Source organism: Mus caroli, unplaced genomic scaffold, assembly GCF_978045245.1.
Source record: "Mus caroli unplaced genomic scaffold, Mus_caroli_1 scaffold_7, whole genome shotgun sequence".
NCBI lineage: Eukaryota > Metazoa > Chordata > Mammalia > Rodentia > Muridae > Mus > Mus caroli.
The window spans coordinates 56,389,681-56,406,306 of NW_028227262.1; the positions used below are offsets into that span (position 1 = coordinate 56,389,681).

Consider the following 16,626-nt stretch of genomic DNA (forward strand, 5'->3'; position numbering starts at 1 on the left):
ACCTTGCTTGGTGCCAGCAAGGCCAGGCAGTGTTCCCAGCTCTGTCATCAGTGGTTGCCCAAAGTACAGAGCCTGGTTCAAAGACCCTGGATATCTTTTCATACCTACAGTGCATGGAAGTGGTAGTTTGAATGGCTACGGGCATAAGAGTCAACTGGAGAACTTACAGAAGCTGCACATGCTTGAGTGGCATTCCCAGAAAGTCTGACTGTAGATTTCGGACCGGGCCCTGGAGCCCATATGATGTGCACCCCTGTGCTGCTGATGCTGTCCAACTGGGCTATACATTGACACATTGGAGGAGCAAAGGGTAGGTAGGCCCCCACGTCCACATGCAATGCAGTGATAGGTTTGAACTGATGAAAAACAATGAACTTTTCTTATCCATTCCCCACTCCACATACAAACAACTCAGCCAAACATTTCCCAACTATCTGACCACCTGCAAAATGCTTTTGTGTCTTCCCTCCCTGGTGTCTACCATACTCACCTTTCTTGTCAAGACAGACTCTGCCAACTGCCTTTTGCTGGGGTCTTGTGCTTTACAAAGCTCCTTCAGCGGAATCCACACTGGCCTGAAGGAGGGTAGGGTCGCCGGCCTAGAAACACCACCTAATAGAAATCACATGCTATATCAGTGAGGAGAAGCCATGAGATACTCTGATTTAAAAAAAAAAAAACAAAAAAAACAAAAAACCAGGGGAGCAAGCCAGGTTTGGCAGGGGAGGAATTTGTGTGGGGACGAATCCATGGCTGTTTGGCAGTGGAGTGGCCTGCTTTCAAAGCCAGGTGCTTTTCCAGTACCCTGGGGAGCCTAGCAAACAGTAAACAGACAACACATGGAATTGCCCAAATGCAAAGATCTAACAAAGCTAGAGTATAGCCAAGTGACTGGGTGGGACTGCAAAGAGGCCACATGACAGAGACAAGCAAAACCCTCAGCAATCCTGAAAAGGAACATTGATTTAAGAAACACAATTTGTAACCAACCAACCAACAAACAAACAAACAAACAAACAAAAATCCGCCATTAAACAAAATAGGTGATGAGGTTTTGTAGCAGGCCCTGCTTCCCATTTTTCCCCGTGTGGAGACTGCAGACACTGGAACCAGCCATACCCTGCGCTTCTTTCCACCCCTCCTCCCGTCCCTGTGCCTTCACTTCCATGATGGATTGTACTCCCTTGAACTGTGAACTGAAATGAACCTTTTCCCCCTTAAGCTGCTCCTTGTCAGGTGTTGTGTCACACACAAGAAAAGTTAAAAAAAAAAAAAAAAAAAAAAAAGCACCCGTGTCTGAGAGGTCCTATAAAAGTTCCACAAGTTTCTTGCTTTTACAAAAACTCTTTTCAACATAATCCGGAGAGGGGATACCATCAGAAGCCTCCTTAACTCACAAGCTGCATTCATGGGAAGGTTTTCAAGAAGGAAGAAGAAAGATTTGAGAGCCCTGGGAACTCTGTGGGGATATAGCTCCTACCAGGAAACAGCTGTTTATTCTGTCCATGCAGCTGTTGAACCCTGCCAAGGCCAAGTTAACTGAGGAAGCCAGGCATATGTACAAGGGCTGCTGGGAACTGGAGAATGTGAGCAGGGGAAGATGGTCCTGTGGCCCAGCTTGGCATCCTTATGCTGTTCTAGGAACCTAGTCCTAGCTTTACTCATCCCAGCAGAAGTAGGGGCTAGGTGGGTGATAGCTTCATGGCCATCAACAAAAAGAAGGAAACAGGGCAGAGCAAGTCCTAGTTCTAGAGCCCGTCCCTGTATGGTTCCCTAACCAGAACCTTGGGGGATTTTATATGCCCAGAAAAAAAGCATCTTGGTTGGTCACCAGAACACACAGTGTCTTAGACATGGTACTTGGCTTTGGTCTCATACTCTTGAATTTTCAAATATATTATTCTACAGGGGCTATCAAGAAGACTCAGCTGGCAAAGGAGACTGCTGATAACCTGAATTTGATCTCTAGAGCCCACATGGTAGAAGGAGAGATCGGCTCTTGCAAATTGTCTTCTGACCTCCATATTCTAATACACACAAACACTCATACATGCATGCGCACACATACTCATGTGTGCATGCATACACACATACATGCACACGCATGCATGTGCACACATTTATATTCATATATACATACATGAATGAAAAAATAATTAAAAAACAAAGACCACTGTGGCATCTTCAACTATGTGGCTAATAACAACTCTTATTAGCATCTTCTAGGAGATTGTTAGATAATTCAGAATATTGGATCCCACCTTAGACTCAGTGGACCTAGATATGTTTTTAGGACATCCCTGGATGACTGGCATGCCTGATAAAGCTATAAAATGGGCTGTCTCAGAAGATTGGAAGACCAGTTTAGTCACTGCTTCCACCGTTGACTCCCCTCTCACCCGTGACCTTGGGTACCATGCTCATCTTTTTCTATCTTTAGTTCCTACTCTGTCAAGGGGAAGTACCACTGCTGGCATCTCCTGCATAACAATCTGTTATGTGCCCTCGAAAGGATGAGCTCTCTAAAAACTTATTTTTTTCCTATAACTATATTCTACTGCTTGTATTTTATAAAAGTTTGACACAGTTGAGAAAACTCAGAGCCATGACTCTCCTGTTCCTGCCTCCCCTCGGAATCCCATCCCCTAACTAATCCACACCTTTTTTTCAATTAGCCCACCTCCTTTCTTTGACCTACCAATCTCTTTTAAAGCATGCCACCCAGGCATGTCTATTATATCCCTGAGTCCATCTTTTAGGCAGTCTAGAAAACCGGCTTCATCATAAATACAGTCATGAGTGACGCTCTGTCAGTCTCTAGCTCTGGTGAAGTAGGATCATGGAACCAAAGATCCAAAGCTAACAAGGGAACATTATGCACTGTCTCTTAAGTCTGTAAACCACTTTCATCCAGACATCTTTTATCCTTTTCTAGATGGCAGTACATAAGAAAGAAATGCATATGCCTAAAGGGGAAGGCAATAGGGTAGACAGGCAAGTATAATAAATATGAGTTTGGCCAGACATCTGACCATTGATGGTGAAATCCCCAGAACATGCCAACTTAGAGCAAAAAGAGAATGGGGTTGTAGTTCAGTGGATGTGAAGTTTCTTAGCTTTAATGAAACCCTGGCTTTCATCCCCAGCACCACAAGAAGTGTATTGGCTTCCAATTTGCATCACATAACAGAAGGACACCATTGAAAAAGGATGTGTTGGGAGGGGAGAGTTCTCCAGTTTGCATGTAAAATAGTCATAATTAAGTCCCTGCCTTTTGGAGGCAGAGTGATACTTAGTAATCATAGATATTATACAAACAGAAATATTGAAGCTCCGTGAATTATTACACTCATGCTGCCATGTTCACAGTAAGAGTCGCCCAGCACCCAAAAGTTGCTTTGTGCCTCACCCCACTGTGCCCCTTCCCAACACCTAACAGCACAGATACATTCAATGTTATAATTCGTTCTACAGACATGGAGCCATTCTGTGTATTCTTTATATCTGGCCACAGTGACTTTATTGTATTTGTGTGAGTCCCCCATGTCATGGGTAGAAATGATTTGTATTTGTACATGAAACTGTATATTAGTACAAAGGACCAACTTCATCACTGCTGCCTCTGAGTTAACAGGGTATGGGCGAATGTCAACCTCTCTCTTTGCTATCTACGCTTCTCCATACTGAATACAGGTGTCCAGGCCACATTCTCTTTTGTGGTCCCAGTACTGAAAGGCAAGCATGTGGCAACCTGTGGAGTAGCTGCTGTGTGACCTGAGCAGGCTATCCCAGCACTTTATTACTCATTTGAAAAAAAAAAGAAAATCTCATATGGAGATATGACAACACGTGTAAGAATTCCCTCAAGTCACCAATATGGAGTGAGGGCCAGTAAGATTTAGCATGCACATAATCTTAATGCACCAGCGGTATTTGGGGTTCTCTGCATTAATCCAGTTGGCGACTTTACCCCTAGATTATAGTTATAACCATTTTATAAAACATGCCTGTACTGTTTTTCCTTACACTTCCCATGTGTATGAGAGAGCATGTGGGTGCATATATGCATTTGATGGTGTGCCTGTGCCTTAGCCCATGTGTGGAGGTCAGAGGATGACATGGGAGCTGGTTCTCTCCTTCCACCATGTTGGTCTCAGGGATCAGGCTCAGCCATAATTCCACTTGAGAGAGAGCATTTGAAATCAATCTCTCATTGAGCCCCAAATCTTAACTGAGGGGGCAGAGAGCTGATAGGTAAAATCCAAAGTCACTGCCCTTCACTGAGCTATCCCTCAGAAGTCTTATCCCCACCTGCAGTCAGACAAAGGACACTTCCTTGGGCTCTTGTTTATGTCTTCAGCCTCATCTTGCCTCTCTCTCCCTCACACAGAATCTTCCAGGTACATTTTCCTTCTGCCACTTCTGTGTGTCTGTATATGTGTGTGTGGGGGGGGGGGTTAGAAATATATTAGCATGACCCCTTAGCATCCATGAGAGGCCTTACCCACTACCCTGTCTTTCAGCTTAGTGACAGCTGAATAACTGCATCAGAAACAAAGACATGGTTGGAAAAACAATTCAATTAAATGAATCTTCCTCTCCAGGTTGTATCCTATGTTCTGGTAAGAACATTTCTAAAAGAAGGTGTTGACAAAGGTTTAGGGACATGGCATTATCTAATGCCAAGTCTGGTACTTCTTTTTTTTTTTTTTTTTTTTTTACTTTCACCAATATACATTTTATTTAAATTTTTGCCTTTTTTATTAGATATTTTCTTTATTTACATTTCAAATGCTATCCCGAAAGTTCCCTAAACCCTCCCCCCGCCCTGCTCCCTTACCTACCCACTCCCACTTCTTGGCCCTGGCATTCCCCTGTACTGGGGAATATAAAGTTTGCAAGACTAAGGGGCCTCTCTTCCCAATGATGGCTGACTAGGCCATCTTCTCCTACATATGCACCTAGAGACACAAGCTCCGGGGGGTACTGGTTAGTTCATATTGTTGTTCCACCTATAGGGTTGCAGACCCCTTCAGCTCCTTGGGTAACTTTCTCTAACTCTTCCATTGGGGGCCCTGTGTTCCATCCAATAGATGACTGTGAGCATCCACTTCTGTATTTGCCAGGGACTGGCATAGCCTCACACGAGACAGCTATATCAGGGTTCTTTCAGCAAAACCTTGCTGGCATATGCAAGAACATAGAAAAGTTTCTTTGTCACAAAATGTTCTTGCTCCCTCTGCCTGGAATACTTTCCTCACCCTTGGCTTGGCTCTCTCCTCATCCTCCAGGTCTCGCCCTAATTATCACTAACATGGAGTTCTTGGCCCACACTGTCAGGATTAATACAGCATGCCGTCATCTACCTTAGGATCCTGCTGTTTCCTTTCCAGGGTTGTCCCCTGCCCTGCTTGTGTTGCTCTGGTGTCTTGGTTAGACCCTTTTCCCCTACAGTGTAATATTCTGGCATGGTGTCATCCCAAAGCCTCCTGTTCACACCTATACATACCGTGCCTGTCAATGTCAGGGTTAGGTTAACATTTTTGAGAAAACTACATGGATCTCCAAGCCCTTGGTTCTCCACTCTCCATCACTGGAAGCCACTGAGCTCACATCTCCTGGTATCTGCTGTTGCCTGAGTCAAACCTCCAGCATGGTCTACTTGTTTGTTAATCATGTCTGGAAAGCACTAAGTTGTCACCATGGGATCTATCTTGTTTGAACATAGATTGGGATTCTGCAATTCTGGTTAGGGTCTGGGAGGCCCCAGGATATGCCCCTGTCTACAGACCCCATCTTGAAGATCAGGGACTGTGTGTGTGAATACCCTGCCCCGCCCCATTTCCCTTTATTGCCATCCCTTCCTCCAGCCTGCCCTGTCACACTCATTTTGAACCATTCCAGGGCCTGTCATCAAGAAACATATGGTGGTATTTAAACTCCACTGCCTAGATGACAGTTCCTTAGCAGCTGCTGCCTGTTTGAAGTTCAGGATGTTGATGAAATCAGTGGACTCAGTAGGAAAAAAAGGATCCTAAGGGGCCTGATCAAACCGCGTGCCCACAAGACACACACACACACCAAACAATCTTGAACTTCTAAGACCTTTCTCACATGGTCTGAGACATACTGATGCATGCAAATTGCTATAACACAGTCATTTCTATAGAGTACCAAAGAGAAAATGATTTTGGCTTCTCAGGTCATGTACTCTTTATCAACTGTAGCGAACAATTGGATTCTGGGAAATAGTCATAGATAATATGCAAATGAGTAAGTATGATTGTATTCTAATAAAATTTTATTTACAAAAACAAGCGAAGAAATGAATTGGGGACCCAGACAAAGTTTGCAAATTCTTATTCTAAGTATTTTAATTTTTTTCATGTTGCTGGTTCTTACATGTAATCTGTGAATTTTTATCTAAAATAATTCCTATTTCTTCATCAGCAGAGACAAAAATAATGTAGGGGGAAACCTTGTTGAAGGGGAGCTAAATCATCATTTTGAGAAGCAAATGTCTAGAGGACAAAGCCGAGCAGATTCCGTTTCTTCTCCCGCACGGCAATGTGAAGTGTGAGCATGTCTTTTAAGCTGGCGCAGTCATAATTCTCTGTCTTCTCCTGCTAGGTTTCTTTTTCAGGGAGTGGAACAAGACAGGGTGATAAATAAGGAACAGAACACTGTGCCCACAGGCTGCCTTTAAATTTAAGTCTGTTTTCTTCTTAAGCATGCATCTTCTTCTACGTGTGGGGGAGGGGAACACAGCAAAGGCAGCATCTCTCTGCCATCGGACCGTGGCAGTGCATTGAGGCATTGACTTTTCTCACCACTGACAGTTTCTGTGAACGTCTCCTCTCTGTAGCGGACAAGAACGTTGCCCACATGAAAATGCTGATGTCACTTACAGAATCCTGGCTATACCAATGAACCGCAGAGACTCACAAGCTAAATTCCATCCTGACCCCCTTTTGCTGGAGTGAGGCCTGGAGGTGCTGAAAGGATCCCACTTGTGGCCCTGTATGCCACAGCCTCTCAGAAAAGACAAATCAAATCCGTTCACCCAGCCATCCCCATCAGATACTGTTCACAAAGTCTATATGATTTGAAGAAGAAAACCCTGTCTACTGATAAAACAGAGTTTCACTTGGAAGGAAAAGGCCTGGCAGCTTTGTCTGAGTGATGAGGGGATTCTCTAACCAGGTCCTCTAGCACGGGGACACTCAATCATGCCAGTTTTAAATGTGGGGCCAGACTTCTCTGTAGCCAGCATTTTCTACAAAATGTATCACTCTTCCATATGTGTGCTGGTACATAGGTACATATGATATGCATGCATATATAGAAACACATATATACACATATGCAAACACAGACATACATGCACACACTTGTGCACACACATACATACATACATACATACACACACATGCACCAGTGCTCTAGTGGCAAGAAAAGTGCATGTGTTTCAGGAAAGTGGAGGGACATTTGAGGGAACTCATTATTTGACTCCGTCATACTGATTTTCCAAATTTTAGTAATGAGTCTTTCTACACACAGTCAATAATCCAATGTCAGCAATATCAGGAAGAAATCCCAGATTATCACAGGAGAGTCAAATTATTCTGATAGTCTAGTGAACATTACAATGTGTCAGACAGCATGGGTTGTAGCTCACAGATTCATTCATTCTCGCAAAACCACCTTTAGCCAGTGTTTGTTTTTGTTTGGTTGGTTGGTTGGTTGGTTTTGTGGGTATAAAATTTTAGGGGCGTGATTTCTTTCTTTGGGAACTCTCAGGCCTTGCTTTCTCTCTTGTATACCATCTTAGATGCCAGGTGAGGGGAGACAGATAAAAGGATAATATTCCCACCTTGGGGGCTTAGCCCCACTAGAAGGATTGACAGGACAAAAACTCATAGTCTACAATATATTTTAAACAGAAAGTTCCTTCTTCCCCTTTTGAGCATTACTGCCACTTTCTTACCCAGATATTATCATTGTGCCCATTTTAATTATACAGCTCACAGGGTTGTCAACGTTACCCAGCCAGAAGGTAGCTGTCTTACTATGCATTGTTTGCAAAGGGGGAAATGTTTCTCAATGGGGAATGAGCTCTGGGGATATTATTCTGTCTTGGGGACCTGAGAACTGCTAACTTAAACCAACCTTCAGAGCTGTGATCAATAAGACAAAAACATTTTCACAGTTCAGGGAGCTAATTATAAATCATATCTGCTTCAAATCAGGAACGCCCCAGTGCCGAGCTGCACAATGCTTTGCCAGAGACCACAAGACCGATAAGCTTGATTGTAGTGCTTTGTCCCTGGTGTTTGCAATCTTACACATTGGAATTGCATCCCTGGCCCACACCAGGCCAAAGGTGATCACTTTACCCAAGCTGTGGGCTGCACAGAGATTTATTTGCCTTTATTCTAAACGCATGCACTGAGTACCCACAGGGTTCTTGATCCTACTAGTTCTGTGAAAATACAGAGAACAGGACTGCTGCTCCCTCACAGAACCATTTCAGCTATAACCTTATACACAGATTCTTAAAAATTGCAATAGAGGATGGACAGCTTAAATAAAAATCAAGTGGAAAAGGAGTTGGCTGTTCGTGGGGTGAAACTACCTTTTAAAGAGTGATGCCCCCAGTGCTGTGGAATTGCCATCTGTGTGTAGACTTGAACAAGCAGAAGTCAGCCATGCAAAGGGGAAAGATTCCCTAGGGTACGCATGAGCACGTCGGTGTGCAGAAGGAGGAAGCCGTCTGCAGTCATGGTGGAGGTAGAGTAAGCGAGGAAGCACGGACTTGATGTGTATGGAGAGGTTAGGAGCCAAGTAAAGCTGGGCCTTGAAGTTTGCATTAAAACTCTGGATTTGCCAATAAAGAAACTAACCACAGAACCACCCTCTTTGGAAACAAGTACACAGGCATTGCTCATCTTTGAGCTGCCCTTGCATGCAAGAAGACCCTAAAGGAAAATGTGAGCTGGTGAGTCACAAGAGCAGTCTCTCTCAAGAGCAGCGGGCTAAGCTAGTGATCTCACGTCACATCCCTCAGCACTGTAACGTCTGTCTGACAGGATTACTGTGGACACTGGGCCTGAACACGGATAACTACTTCTCCTGGCAGAACACTTCTCATGGGAATGGTGGGGGCACAGAGATGATGACACACACTCCCCACAGATCACCTTGGACTAGGATCTTGTAGGAGTACAGCCCAAGAGGCTCCCCTGCCCCATTTCTTCCTAGAACAGAGTAGAAGCCACCTTTCTCACTTTTACCTCAGCATGGAACTAAGAACCAGTCCACGTGTATCACAGAAGTGTTTTACTGCCAGACTGGCTGGGGGAAAGCCTTCATGAGAATTTGTGGTATTTTCTAGGCTGTTGAAGCTGACCTTCGTTCCACTAAATAACTTACATAGAGAGGCCTATAAAGATAATGGTGCCCGCTGGGTAACTTTTGGAAGATTCCCTTTTCTTCCTTGGGAGACTTCATCCACATCTGCTCAGATAGGTCATCCATCAGCTCGCATGTCAGGTTCTTCTCCCCATCTTCAGCGAGACGAGGCTCTGAAAGTGACTAAATGGTTGTAGGTCAATTTTTATGATTTATATGCTGGGGAGAAGCAGTGAGAAAAGCAGGCACTGGAGCCCAGCTCCTCTTGCACTGACAGTTATTAGTAATTAAACCATTTGAAAAATTCCTGGAGAGTATGATGCAGAACCCAGTTGGTGCTCCATATGGGTTCCATACCTGTGTGTCCAGCAATCCCCTAGTGAGAAATCCAGTTAGACCTCATGGCTGCATCTGTATGAAACCAGGGATAGCCTTTTTATCTTGTTCCTTACCCAGAATAGTGTGGCAGCTACTTACATTGAATGTACATTGCATTTCGGATTGTACATAACATACAGGTGTTTTAAAGTATATCCTACATCCTATTACACAGAGACTTGAGCAGCTGTGATATGTAAGGAGGTCCTATAACCAGTCCCTCATGGGGATAGAGAGACCTCTGAAGTTTCTCTGTAGGTATTTCCAAGATTAAAATTTGACTTTTCATGAAGGTTCCTTTTTTTGTTTGTTTGTTTGTTTTTTATTTTTGGTTTTTTTTTTTTTTTTTGCTTTATTGAGGTATGTTTTACATAAAATGAAGCAAACATATTTTCAAAGGATACCACCTGAATTTTTTGAACCTGTAGATTTTCTTATAGACTCCATCCAGGTCTAGTTAGCAATCCCAGTGTTCTCGAGCATCCTTCCCTCAGTTCCTTCACCATAAGCAGCCTTAGCTTATCCTTAAACATGATGTAAAGGGGGGTCATGCAAACACCACCGTGCTACGGAAGAGAAGAAACACTACCTGCAGTATACTTCCTAACTGAAGTCACCCGGTGCTAACATTTGCTGCCTTCTTTGGATTTAACTTAGTGTCAGGGAGATTCAGAACCACCTGAGCATAACTTCACCCTTAGCTCTTTAAATGTAGTTTCTTGTGTGTAGTTTCTAAAACTAAGGACCCATGCCAACACTATTGCAACTATCAAATAACCATATTACATATGGCCAAAATACATTTTTCCTTTTGTCTGTGTTTAAACTTTGTAAGAGACCAACACCTTTCCATTTGGTTTTTGATTTTTCCAAAGAGACAAGTTCAGATCAGGGTCAAGTACTGTATGTAATTCCCATGTTTCCTTCATGCCTATGTTAGTCAGCTTTCCACTGGTGTGGCAAATGCCAAGGATAGTCAGTTATAAGGACAAACTGTGTATTTGACTCGCAGTTTCTGAGGTTCCCTTCTGCTTTCATTTAGTCCTTTGTAGCAACCAGGGCAGGCATGTGGTAAAACCAGCAGCTTTCTCATAGAAGCAGAGAAGGAAGGGGTCAGAGAAAAAGCCCAGGGTCCCAGTATCTCCTGCTAGGGTATTCCCTCAGTGATTTGACTCACTTCTACTGTACCCACCTCTTACAGAGTCTATGACATTCTAATAGCATCAAGCTGGGACCTATGCCTTTGACACAGGAGCCTTTAGTAAACATTTAAGTGAGCCATATAGAATATTCTCTCAGCCTGTGTTTAGTTTTTTCTTCTGTACTGTATTGTCCTTGTTTTTCTTAATATGGAGTCCTTCATCTCACAGTTCCTCTTGAATGTACCTAGGACCTGAATTTTCTTCTTGGCTAAGATACCACATATAGTGTGCCCTTAGGACCCTGGAGGCGCACGCATACTGTCCAGTTATCCTTCGCTGGTGATCTCAAGTCAGTGTCACTGGAGTTCACTATTATAGAGTTGCTAATTCTGCTGTAATTCATAAGCACCACGTAGGGAAACACATTCAGATCGGCTTCGCTTCCCGCCCAGCAGTAGGTGCTGACACAGAACAAGCTAAACTGTACTTTTTAGACTTTTTGTTTCAAATAGCCTTTGTTTCTGCATTTTTTTTTGTCTTACTGGCCTTTTGCTTGTATATTTGAGTTTCACTGTGTGTGTGTGTGTGTGTGTGTGTGTGTGTGTGTGTGTAAGAGAGAGGCAGAGGAGGAGGAAGAAGAGTAGGGGAAGGAGGAAGGAAAGATTATGATTTGGGAGTCTTGTCAGTTTTGTTGGTTGTTTTGTTTTTTTTTCTTTGCTTGTTTTTTCAAGAGAAAGAACATGGAGTTGGGTGGATAGAGATGTTGAGAGGATCTGAGAGGAGTTGGGGGAGGGGTGGGCTCTTGTGTTAAGAACCTTCAATACTGTTAGTTGCAAACTGGCTTTCCAGCTCTGGCTGGCTAGCCTTCCTCCCTTGACAGTGAGCAGCATCCTGCTGTATACAAGATCCCCACTCATTCCCCAGTTTACCGACACATTGATGTTTTTCTTGGCTGTTATCAGTATGAAGTTACAAATTTCTATTTGTTTCAATGGTTTGTAAATAGCTTCTTTCCATAAATATTTTAATGTTCAAACTGTCCAGAACATGCTGTTGGGACCAAGTGGTCTTCCAACAGACTCTCATCACATTTTTTCCTTAACATTTACTTTTTTATACAAGATGTTCTAGACTCATGTTTTTGCTTTCCTACTCTGTCCTGAAACCCATTTCTCCAACAAGCCCAGGGAAAGTTTAGCAAGTAATGACAACCAGAATCACAATATATTTATCTATATTTGCATTGATTGATACTTAAATTATTTCCAGTTCCAGGCTGTTATAAGAAAGTTCCACTATCTAAATGTGCCTGTATATTTTTGGAAGGTACTTACTAACTTATTGGGCATATGACCAGAAATGGAATGGAAATGACAGTGGGAAATCAAGGCCTCTCCACGTGGGGTTGTTATGCACAGGAGGGATGATACCAGAGGCCCCCACAGAATGGTTTAATTAATAATTTATGTATATTTGCACATGTTTACTTGGCTTTAGATGTTACTGCATATTCTTAAGAGCTTGCAGCATTGATTTAGGTCTGTCTGGAGGAGGACATATTGGATCCCACTGAGAGGCCCAGGTAATCAGCAGTGGGATAATGGTGGCTTATTGCAGTCCATGTCCAGAAATGACAACATAGCCAAACGTTTCCTTTGTGATGAGGAACATCTCCATAGAGCACCATTTTAAGATATGCAAAAGCGAAATCCTAGAGTGTACATCTCCCACCATCTTCAGAATGGTTTCTGTCTCAAGCCTTAACAATGTGAAAGCACTTCAGGAATGGAGACCCATTTCTTGGGTACCAGTAGTGATTAAAGTCAGTTCTTTATTTTCAAAGGCACCTCCTTGGGGGACAGAGGAATGTCTCACGCACAATTCACATCTTCTGGCTGCTAGAGAGTTATTTATAATCCTAGGGCAGTCAATCGCTGACCAAGCCAAGAGAATCAGTATCTCTTATTTTCCATCTAGGGAGTCGCAAAGTGTCCAAGCCATTTGAGATGGACAGCTACCTACCACGTAAGGAAACAAGCCAAGCAGGAAAGTGCTTCAGGCCAGCAAAGAAGCAAACTAGTGCAGTACTTTAGAATGAGAGTCTAGGCTTATTTTAGTAAGAAACAGCTTAGGCCTGGCCAGTCACTGGCTAGATAGCTATCCTTTATAGAGCATGGTTAGAATTGAAGATCCAACAGAAGCATTTGGTGATGGGAAGTTCTAAACAGAGGAAATGCACATAGGATGCTCAATGAGCCCTTAGTAAGCCTTTGGAGAAATCAGCAACTAGGAAGGTTCATGTCTATTGACAGTTTGAAGCTTATACCTTCTCTGTGTAGAGAATCCCATACCAAGTAGACATCATGAGAGCCTTTGTGAAATATTTCACAGCTATTATTTCACCCAAAAGAGACCCCGGGCTGAAAGTAGTAGTGACACTTCCCCCAATTCCTGTACGTTTGTATTAACTACAGTTGTACTCTTCTCTCTTATCCCCTGTCCCACCCACAGGTCTGTCTGCTGAAGGTGGTGCCAAGCGCCAGGAGCACCTATCACGGTTTTCCATGCCTGACCTCAGCAAAGACTCTGGAATGAATGTCTCGGAAAAGCTGAGCAACATGGGTACTCTCAACTCCTCAATGCAGTTCAGGAGCGCAGAGTCTGTCCGCAGCCTGCTGTCCGCACAACAGTACCAGGAGATGGAGGGGAACCTTCACCAGCTCAGCAACCCCCTAGGATACAGGGACCTGCAGTCCCATGGAAGGATGCACCAGAGCTTTGATTTTGATGGTGGCATAGCGAGCAGCAAGCTACCAGGACAGGAAGGTGTGCACATCCAGCCCATGAGTGAGCGCACCCGGAGGAGAGCTACTTCCAGGGATGACAACCGCCGCTTCCGCCCTCACCGGTCCAGGAGGTCCCGACGTTCTCGCTCAGACAACGCCCTGCACCTAGCCAGCGAGCGAGAGGTCATCGCTCGGTTGAAGGAAAGGCCCCCTCTGAGAGCCAGGGAGGACTATGATCAGTTCATGCGCCAACGCAGCTTCCAGGAGAGCCTGGGGCAGGGTTCCCGGCGGGATCTGTACGGCCAGTGTCCCAGGACTGTGTCGGACCTGGCTTTGCAGAATGCCTTTGGGGAACGATGGGGACCCTACTTCACGGAGTATGATTGGTGCTCCACCTGCTCCTCCTCTTCAGAGTCCGACAACGAGGGCTACTTCCTAGGAGAACCTATCCCGCAGCCAGCCCGCCTACGATATGTCACAAGTGATGAGCTCCTGCACAAGTACAGCTCTTACGGTGTCCCCAAATCCTCCACCTTAGGTGGCAGAGGACAGTTGCACAGCAGGAAAAGACAGAAGAGCAAAAACTGTATCATTTCGTAATGTGATAGTGGTCGGGGAATGGGGGAGATGGGAGCTAAGAATGTAAACTCTGAAACGTGCACTGTTGTGAATTCTCAAGTGCTCTTGGGGATGGTTCGTGGAGGAGAGATGGAGAATGCTCTCAGTTGAGGGAGGCAAGGCTGCAGGTTGGCTTGGTAGATACACTTGGTGTCACAGTTTGGGACATGTTAAATATGATTTGCACATTTCACTTTGGAAACACAGGCTGTGGAGGCCAGGGAAGGTCATGTCCTTCCAAGGTGGAGTGGCCATTAACCAGATGACACACTGTAACCTGCCCACTTATCTTCTTTCTGGTTCTCTTCCTTTTAGGACCCCTTTTCCAGTAAATACTTTATTAGCCAGGACCCCAGACTAAGTTATTTACATGTTCATTGTAAATGCTATGTAAATGAGAGTTCTGATAAAATATTTTTGTATTTTGTAATAACAACAGAATTTCTATATCATAGGATTCCGTGGGGACTTGCATGCATGGCCACCAATCCCTTCGAGTGGTAGTAAACGGTGGCCCAGGACCACCTGGCTTTTGTTGTTTGTTTCGATTTGGTTTGGTTTTCTTTCTATACAAATCTGTTACATGTCAGTGAGACTATTTTCAAAGGAGTATATTCAATTTGGCTTTTTGTGGCTGAAAAAGAAAATTTTAACTATTCTACCCAAGGCATTCTATGCTCTAGGGCATCTAATGGTCCATCTTTAAGTCCACTCCCACCCTCCGTAGAATTTATTCTCTACAAAGTAAGTAGATTTTTTTTTAATTACAAATATCGCTTTTGCTGATTAGAGATAACAGCCAGTGTCAGTCCAGTTCTGTGAGAAATGCCATCCTTGTTTGGAACCTTGAAGTTGCTTAATGTCGCTCTGTCCCTCGGGGGGGGAGTCACAGTGATTGTGAGCGGTGCCAGTGTGTGTGTCAGCATGGTGTTGTTTTGAGTGTGGAGTTGTCTGGTGCTCATGTTTCCTGGATTGTATTTTCTGCTTTCTTCTTCCAAGGCAGACGAAGCTGCTGCCTTTAGCCTGACAACTGTTTGTCCTCACAGCAAATGAGCTTCAGCATTTAGCACTGAGGGACAAGAAGATAGTGGGGGGAGGGGCTCTGGGTGCACTGGCGTGGTGCACACTACACAAGGAGATTTGAAAACAGAAAGCAGATAGATGTTGAAAGGAGTGGTGGAATATGAATGGAGTCAGGGAGAAAGAACTAGTAGAAAGAAAGAGAGGTGACAGCCACCTTGACTAGTCCCCAGTGCTTTAGAGAGAATCCAATCTGACAAGCTTAGTCACCACAGGGGCTGTCTTCTTACCCTGGAGGGTCAAGCTGCTGAGATGATAGGAAACAACGTGGAAAAACAGACCTTGTGGCAAGAGAGATTTCCATTTTGAACTTTGAGGACTGTTGGTCAAATGGGAAGGCTCAAGAGTGAGTTTGCTTCAAGAAGACGTTTCACTGCAGGTGAGATAAATACACAGTGAAATAAAACTTCTTGCCTTGCTTCAACTTTTTTTTTAAAAAAAAAAAAAAAAGTGAAGCGCTTGCTCTTGGTCCATTTTCTCCCTCTCCTCAGTGGATTGTGGCAAAAATCCATCAGAGGACCCACCTTGTGTGAGATGTGCTGTCCCCATATGCACAGTGTGTCTCAGTGGCCATTTGCCGTGATAAGGTGAGCATGGTCTCTTCTCAGTAGAGTACTTAACATTTTCTAGGGTTGTTTTTTTTTTTTTTTTTTTTTAAATGGAGAGAATGTAAAGCGTGGCTTTTCAGACACCATCCTCTATGGGTCTGGGGTCAAGGGAGACTGCAAAGGATGCGATGATGACACTCCATCCAGGATGTATTAAAATGATTTGCTTTATAGGTATTAATACGACATTTGTCATTGTCACTGATTTTTTTAAAGGAGCAATGCAAATGTTGATTGTGGCTGTTTTCCGCATGCTATCTTCATATCTAAATGTTTCATTAATTATCCAAGCCTCTGGAGAATTAACTCTATTACGTTTGTATAGTAAGTTAATAAAAATGCTTAGCAAACTGTTTAAGAGATAAATATGCAGCACTGTGCCACTCCAGTGGCAGGTTTCTGGTAGACACTGGGTGAGTCCAATTTGGAGCTTTGAGTTTGTTGATTGGTGAGAATTAAAAGGCATTATTGGAAAAAGAAAAAAGAAAAAAGAAAAGAAAAGAAAAGAGAAAAAAGAGGGAAAGTAGATCACTTAGCAAATGGTTGAAACCATGTATCCTCTCTGGTCCCAAATCAAAAGAATGAAATTTTCCCATTGAAAGT

The 16,626-nt window shown here is 43.8% G+C and overlaps 1 protein-coding gene across 5 annotated transcripts in view; it reads left to right on the forward strand.

Moving 5' to 3' along the window:
- Prickle2 (prickle planar cell polarity protein 2) overlaps positions 1-15,846 on the forward strand; it is a 328,810-nt gene extending 312,964 nt beyond the window's left edge. For all 5 annotated transcript variants that reach the window (XM_029478412.2, XM_021164852.3, XM_021164854.3 and 2 more), the window contains one exon: positions 13,443-15,846. In XM_029478412.2, coding sequence (XP_029334272.2) covers positions 13,443-14,317 — 875 coding nt within the window. In that variant the 3' untranslated portion in view covers positions 14,318-15,846. The remainder of the gene's footprint in view (positions 1-13,442) is intronic.
- The last annotated feature ends 780 nt before the right edge of the window (positions 15,847-16,626 follow it).